This window comes from Patiria miniata, unplaced genomic scaffold (genome assembly GCF_015706575.1).
Source record: "Patiria miniata isolate m_02_andy unplaced genomic scaffold, ASM1570657v1 HiC_scaffold_20, whole genome shotgun sequence".
Lineage (NCBI taxonomy): Eukaryota > Metazoa > Echinodermata > Asteroidea > Valvatida > Asterinidae > Patiria > Patiria miniata.
In genome coordinates this window covers 38,461,349-38,469,551 of record NW_024037059.1, presented here as the reverse complement: position 1 = coordinate 38,469,551, position 8,203 = coordinate 38,461,349, and the positions used below count along the sequence as shown (strand labels likewise).

Here is an 8,203-nt window from a genome sequence, read left to right as displayed (position 1 = left end):
CAAGGTTCATCCTGCGGTTACACCCAACCTATAGTTAGGAGTGGGACCGCAGCTTTCATTGAAACTAGTCATGCCTTACGCCAAATTCCAGTGTGTTTCGTATAATAAAACAGCTATGCATGCTTTACCCTGAAGTTTTTCCTCATAAAAATCCTTAAAGCCCCAGTCACACATTCACGGTGGGAGCCACGAATAGGCCACGGTTTACCAAGAATCAATCGATCACAATGAACCGGCGTCAAGGTTCGTGGAGAAATCGACTTTCTCTAAGAATGCACTATGGTTTCAGGATGGATAGCCACGACTATTCCTATAATGTTTCTCTATACGAACCACATCAGTTTGTCAAGAATATGGACGGATTGTTGAAGAATATCGACGGTATTACTAAGAATTGTGACGTTAACTCAAGGCCCAGCCTACGAACAATATGGGGTCTACGAAAAAGTTGGGGAGCCATGGTCTATAACAAAGACTATAATGGCCCCCACGAAAAAAACTTAAACCCTGAAATTTGCCGCTTGCCAATGAAGTTCTGTTTAAAGTATTGGTTTTTTTTAGTATTGAAACAGAAGAGGACCTGGGAAGTTGACTATATTAATCTCTATTCCAATCCCCTTAATTCTGTTGACCCTATACGGCTTTATGAAATGTGAATGAATTGGTAAGAACACGGAAGAGCGTCCTCTAGCGTCAAAAACATCCTTTTTTGAGGTATGTGCTTTTCAAGGGCGGATCCAGAACACAAACTTTGTTGGGGGGGGGGCAAAAAATAATTGGTCCCCAAAAAAGTGTGACCCAATTTTTTTTTGGACTCTAGATGCTCTGTGGTGCGATCTGAGGCAATTTCTGACCACTTTAACCAATGTTTATTTTAGGAAAAGATGGTGGTGTACTCATTGCCTGCCTTTACTGCGAAGTCACTAAAAAAAAATCGGGTTTTTTTGGGGGGGAGGGGGCCACGGGCCCCTTTGTATACAAAGATATTTCACACAATCACAAGTCTCACAGAATATAGTCCAAAAGAATCACACACCATTCGGTGGTTCTATATTTTCACACCTTGACCTCCCATCACCATTAATTATGTTTCCTTGATACGAGAAAACCACATCTTAGTTCTGCATTTGTTCCCCTAAAACCGTGGAAGAAAAATTACCATTAAATTTAGTTGATTAGCTAGTTTAAAACAAGTGGTTCATATAGGACGTACCTTTAACACTGATTAACAAAAATGAGTGAATAAACACGACTCAAACAAAACTCGACTCACAAATCAACTGTTTTCCCACAGAAGCAAACGGCGACTGAGTTTTCCTTTGATGAAAACTTACAGATATAATGCCGCTATACTTTAGCGTTAATATACATTCCTAATGTTCTTTACCTTTATAATAACATTTCGACAATTTTCTATTTCATTTTAACATAAAGGTTTAAGCCGGGACACAAGGTCCTGGAACAGCCCAATTGGGCTACAAAACGCGCTTTGAACGCCTTTTGCGGACGTTGAAGAAACCACTTTTTTTGCAGTTGGTGATTTGTCACCGCTGTTCCCGAGACACACAAGGTGTATATCGTACACTGAGAGCGACACGAAAAACGTATTCGTACTCCGTCGTGTCCGATGTAAACAAGCTTAGCGGGTTTTTTTCCGTCTTTTCTCGGGAACTGTAAGACATTAGGTTGGTTTCCTTTCAACCAGATGTTTGAAATAGGCTAAGTAAACAATCCAAAACATGACATTTTCGGGGATTTCAGGACCTAGTGCTCCTTTAATACTGTACGCTAATATCCGTTCTAATTTTGTGAATTGTTAAAGTGGGATGTTATCACGAAACCTTTGCAATACATCTACAAGGAGAATCACACTTCTTCAAACATGAAGGACAATTGTGGTTCAAAAACTGATCACATTCAAACGACCCATACAAATTGTACAGTTCCCTCAGTTGCACTATTCTGACATCTTTAAATATTTTGTCCTTTATAACTTATCAGCAAAAATAAATCCATTTGGAAAACTATAGTGCACAAGGTGCATACTAAACTCTTTATGAACGATGTTCCAACATTTCAAAAATATAATACGAGTTGAAAAGAAAACATACCTTTAATTGTGCGCACTGGATAATATTTTGCAGCTACATGACTTTATTCAAATCATACTAGCACTGTTGCTCAACTGAATAGTTATATACACACCTATTAATATATCTCACCAATGGTATAATATTCTTGTTTCTCTCTTGAAACTTAATTTAAAAAAAAATCCCTCCTTTTGATCGAAGGTATTGTTTACGCTCAAAAGCAAAAATATTTCAGACGGCGTAATTATTTTTATTCCAGTCTTATCAGAATAATCCCGTTGTGTTATTTATATAAAGTGAGCCAAAGTAACATTTACATAGCATTAGCAAAGTCTTAAAACAATTTAAAGATTATCTCTAAATGATTTAGAGATATTCTCTAATGATTTAGAGATATCTCTGAATATTAGATTTCGACCAATCGTTTCAAAGACGAATTGTTTTGATAAATAAATGACACACGAATGGGCTTTATTGTCAATGATTTAAAGATATCTTTAAAGTATTTAGAGACATCTCTAATTCATTTAGAGATATCTCTTAAAGATTTAGAGATATCTTTTATTGATTAAAAGATATCTCTAAATCTTTTAGAGATATCTTTAAATCATTTAAAGATATCTTTTAATACATTACAGACATCGTCGATAGCACTTAACTGTTTTGAAGACTTTGCTGATGCTATATAAATGCTACTTTGGCTCGCCATATTTATAGCTTAGAATATTTCTATCGCTCTAGTTCTTGTAATATTTCGTTCTATTTCGTTCGTGTAATATTTCATCTTACATGCATTTCATTCGACCGTTCCTTCATGGGAATATTGTTCAGACACCATTGTCTTTGATGAGGATTTTCACCGGGTTGGCATTCCGGGCTCGAGCCACTTCCTCATCGGACATGAAGGGGACTGTCTTGAGAAGTTCCAGGATCCCATCCCGGACGGTTATGCTCGGCCAGAACCCGAGCTGTCGGAGTTTCAAGTACGAGACCTCGTAGTTGCGCTTGTCCAGATCTTCTCCCTCATCAGAGTGGGTGATTTTACAGCCCGGTACAAGAGCCTGGATGAGAGAGGCCAGCTCTGACTTGGTCATGTTCATGGACTCGTGGCCCACGTTGTAGGCCTTCCCGCGCATCTTGTCGTAGTTACGCAGTGCTAAGATAAACGCGGTGGCCGCGTCGTGGACGTGGAGGAACGTGCGCCTGAAACTGCCTTGGTACAAGCTGAAATGTTTCTGGCTGACCGCACGGTGCGTCAGATCGTTGACTAGGAGGTCCATCCTCATGCGTGGAGCAGTACCGAAGACAGTCGCTAGACGGAGACCAACCCCACCAACACTCACCACCGATTTTTCCCCGTTTGCCTTGGTGCTCCCGTAGAGGGTCAGCGGGCTAATGGGAGTATCCTCCGTGCAGGTGCCGTCGACCGCTCCGTAGCATGACCCGGTGGAGGCATAGATGAGCTTCTGATCTCGCCGTAACAGCCTGGCCACGTGCGCTGTGCCGTCTTCGTTGACTTGGCGGGCTAGTTTGGGTTCTTTCTCGCAGGCCGGGTAGCCGACGATGGCCGCCAAGTGAATGACGGCGTCGCAGTCAGCCATCACTTCGGACAGTGCCTCCGGGTCGCACACATCACCCCGGACAACTTTCAAGTTGGGGTTGGCTGCGACGGGGCCGCAAAGCGACTGAATCCCCCAACTGAAGTTATCAAAGACGGTGACCATGTACCCCTCGTCCAGCAGGAGGGGTACGAGAATGGACCCGATGTAGCCTGCCCCTCCAGTCACCAATACATGGGTGTTCTTGCAATCGCAAGTTGAACCGGCGGAGCCGTTCTTCGTTCCATTGAGTGACATCATCTTCCTTTCGTAGTCTGAGCTGAAATGACAACGTCAGTTATCAGTGTGTACATTATAAATTCTCAAAGTATATCCATCTGCATACAAACCCACCACTACAACGTTTTGTGAGATTCCTATTAAATAATTCAAGAAAATAAAGCTTATAAAACGGTGACAGGAATCAAGTCTGCCTATACGGTTACATGCATGTTATAACACACGCTTTACCGCAGCGTTCGATTCTGAGCATCATTTAGTTTCTTCCTCGTGTGTGGTTACATACACGGGGAAGCTAATCGAACCCATGCTATATGTAATCGCCGGTCACGTGCATTTTATTACATATGTCATAGAGTAGACTTGAACCTAGTCACACTGTAGGCTCCGACACACATGGCAAAACCGTAGTGTACCGGTATAGTTCTGCGTTCATTGGCATGCATGCCGCACGCAGTTTTGGGCAGTGCTTCGGAATTACTAAAACAAAGAGACTAGTAAAGAGACTAGTTAGTATTCTGTCACGAGCCAATGTGCATGGCCCATATCCGGCCGGCATTTGTCTCCAGTTTCTGTAGCATGAAACGACTGAGAATATTTCTATTCCCCCTGAATGGGACGCTAGTCCATCGCAGGTTTACTCCCCATGCAGCTAAGCCGGTATACCCATTTATACTCCTGGGTGGAGAGAGACATTTAGGGGTGAAGTGGCATGCCTAAGGACACAACTATGACCAGCAGCTGGATTCGAACCCCTGACTCTCATGATCATGAGTCACAAACCCTAACCACTAGGCTGGCAACATATCCCCAAAGACTATTACCACGTCCGATGATCGCCACTCGACAGCAGATGATGTACTATACCAGGGAGCGATTAGCTGTTTAAATTAATAGCTCTTTATATGGTACTAGTGAATTGACTTCGTCCCGTTCATGTCAGCCAGTTGAAACATGGAGGCGATTGTTCTTATTAACAATAGGAATCATGCATGAACGGTTCATTGAAAAGAAACGAGGGTGATTATGAATTGCGGAAATGTCAAAGCGGCGGCACTTTCTTGTCAACATTCATTTTTTTTGTGGGGGGGGGGGTAGCTTTAATTCGAATAGCGGTGCGGGGGAGGCCGAGGGGGCGCCACCTGACTATATAGGGACGTTGCTCAAACATGCACGACTATTCGCAGTCATAAAATTTTGTACGTGTTTTACGCTCATTCCTCGCAGTATGGGCCGGATGTTGAATTTGTGGAATTTAAGTGGTGGTGTTGGGAATAATACGGGAATACACGGTAGAAAAAATAATTTGAAGATTGATGTAACTTTTTGGACTCCAGGGAAAATTTCGTCAAGGATGTTTTTGCCACCCAACCAACGTGCATGGTTCAGCGAAGCGCCGTATAGGCGCTACGGTTGACCGATATCGGCCCGGCAACACAGTGACGAAAGGCATATTAGCATATTCATTAGCGTCACTAGGCGTGACTTGGCGCGGGTCTCGGTATCGACCAATGGAAACCGGCAAAAAGGGAGATATTTATTAATTAATAACTCGTGAAGGAGGCTACTAGTCAAATTGTTGCTGTACACCATAATAGATAGGAACCTCATTAATATCCATGAGGCTTGAAAAGATTGACAGATATTGCAAACGCCAGTGCTACAACTTTCAAATAGGCTTATTTTTTTTCGAATTTCAACGAAAAGTAATGAACATATCACAACGATTTTTACCACAAACTCGGATCATTATGAGGGAAACCCTGAAAGTTGCATGAAGATACGGTCTTCCAAAGGGGAGAAATTAATTTTCACACCTCGCCCGCCAACGTGAACATATGTCTTGTGTGCATAGTTTAATTCAAAATAAAGTGTTTAGAAATCGCCCTTCGCAACCACACGGCTGTATACATGTATACACTTTTTAATGTATAATATGAATTTATCAATTGATATAAATGTTGTGACTAAATTCCAGCAGATAATTGATATCTGCATGATAATTATTGAAACTGTACAACTCTGGAGGCTTAAATTGTGACTTACTGTGTCTGGGTCACATTCTCATCATGCCTTATTATAAAGGCCTACTCGTTTTGTCAAATCAGCAATTCAATTGCACAATCCCCATGTATGGTACAGACTTTTTCTTTTGTTTCATATTTTTGTTAGGAACGTGCATGATGAACGCAGACCTTCGTCATGTAAACAATTATAAGCCACAAATACAAGTCATCTGCATGGTCTTTAATAAAGTGGACCCTTTTCTCTATAATAACGATAAAACATCTCAGAAAGAATGTAGTATCCGGACGCCACGTTATAGGGGTTGTGTACAAAGCCTATACTGCTAGAGAGAATCGAACAATTGAAGTATTTCCTCAAAATTGGAAATGTTTCTCAGTCCTAGATTCGTGTCTTATATTTTTTCAATGACTGACCTTTATTGGGATGATATATGAAGAAAAACTGGCGTCCGGTTGCAAAATTCTTTCCAAAATGTTTTGTATTACTATTGTAGTATTACGTCTGTACATTAGCGGCCAGATTTAAGTGCCTAAAGAGCGTGAAAATCATCTCCTTAAAAGGTTTCTTATTTTCATTCATAGGAAGGAAAACAGACAAAACCTCTCACCGCCGTGAACTTCGATATTGCACTGCAGTTTCGATGTACATGTAATTGTAAATGTTGGATACATTAGTATAGAAAATATGTTTTTACACCGTTCCTTCAGCCGTGATCGAGGTTTTTTTTTCATGATTGTTCACCGTGACTGGCAGTTTTCTTTTGTTGACACTGACAGGCACATTTTTGTCCGACGTGTGCTAGGCTGCAGTGCGGGTTTATACTGGTCGCCGGTGCTTGACTGACATGACTAACGCGTGCAATCGTCAGGGCACCACACAAGCGTTTCTTTCACTCCCGGACGTACAAAAACACCAACCTCATGGTTTTCCGTCTGTGACGAATCCATTAAAATCATGTCCACGTGCGTATAGGCATATTACAAATACAATGTTGTCCATGAATGTCAATGGCGGCAGGAAACGTGGCTGTACATGTAGTAGCTAGCTAGCAGCGCGTTCGGAGTCCACGTGTTAAGCGTGACCGACTCCTAAAGCTCCATGTGTTTCGTACTATCTGGTGTGACCGTGATCCGATGGCATCTGCTCTAGTCTTGAACGCCGGTGGAGCTCCATTATTGACCATGGAGCTTTTATAGACCAACCTACACAACACTATACAAACAAAATGAATCGCTCACCTTAACAAAGCCACACACAATTTTTCTCCCCTTTCTGGTCATGAAAAGAAGGCTCGTTGTTCCCTGTTAAAAATGCTGCAGCCGGCCGGTTACTGTTCTTGACCATGTTGCGAAGGATGTGCATGTGATCGTGCATAATTAATAAGCATGAATCGAGTACGTATAGGACGGGCCCCTATTATGCGGTTGCGTCGCGTGCGTGATTTTAAGAACTTAGGCCAAGGGCCTGTACTGCCCGCCGCGCCCGTCCGGTCGTGATCTTGCCGTCAGGAGCATAATAATAGCGGCGATCGTGACTGTGCGAAAACCTATTGTTATGATAATAAATATTGGTCATGCACGTCAAAGAAGCACACGAAATATTAATGTAAAATGATAATAGGCCCGTGCCCTTGTATATTAGAAATGCAGTACATCAGACATCGCTAATATATCGTGTTGAAAATATCATCTCTTTCTTATTTCTTCCGTCAGCTTTGTAATTGGACCCGATTCACCGACTGTCATGTCATAATGGAGCTGGGCATGCACGTGCTATATATCGTGCACGGGATGAGATTGGCGTAATATAATTTTGCCTATTTGATGGCAAATACAATAGGAGGGCGCAAATAGCGCCCTCCTACTGTTGCGTCGGCCATAACCTTAAGTAGGCTAAGTGCCTTCCACCTCTGTGACCCGGGTTCGAATCCCGCCTGGGCCAACTTTTGCGGATTTGGTTTTCAGTCCCTGCCTGATCCCGCGGTTTTCCCTCGATTATCATTAATGCTGCGGTTTTCTTCCAACCTGTATAACTATAATTCCTGCCAAATTGTAATGTCCTATAGGTCCACATCTACCAAAGGACCCCACTGGAAATAAGTCGAAAGACTTTCGGAGGTTATCCCGGCCACTGAAACTGCCGGTCATCCCGAATAATAACAAACAAAACGCCAACTGTGGGCCAAATCCGACCCATTCAGTATTGTCGTACAACCAGGGTTAAACTTCTGGGGGGGGGGGCACCAGG

The 8,203-nt window shown here is 42.4% G+C and overlaps 1 protein-coding gene across 4 annotated transcripts; it reads right to left on the bottom strand.

Annotated features, from left to right (window-relative positions):
• Window positions 1-2,266: 2,266 nt before the first annotated feature.
• Window positions 2,267-7,689, bottom strand: LOC119729046 (dTDP-glucose 4,6-dehydratase-like). Of its 4 annotated transcripts, none has more exons than XM_038201547.1 (2): window positions 7,195-7,689; window positions 2,267-3,963 (listed from the first exon to the last, which is right to left on the bottom strand). In XM_038201547.1, the coding sequence occupies exon 2, from the start codon at window positions 3,947-3,949 to the stop codon at window positions 2,918-2,920; it is 1,032 nt and encodes a 343-aa protein (XP_038057475.1). In that variant the 5' UTR covers window positions 3,950-3,963; window positions 7,195-7,689; the 3' UTR covers window positions 2,267-2,917. The 4 variants fall into 4 exon arrangements, with proteins under 4 accessions (XP_038057475.1, XP_038057474.1, XP_038057473.1 ...); XM_038201546.1 differs by having other exon boundaries at window positions 2,267-3,968; window positions 7,195-7,685; XM_038201545.1 differs by lacking the exon at window positions 7,195-7,689 and adding an exon at window positions 6,874-7,174 and having other exon boundaries at window positions 2,267-3,968.
• Between the last annotated feature and the right edge of the window lie 514 nt (window positions 7,690-8,203).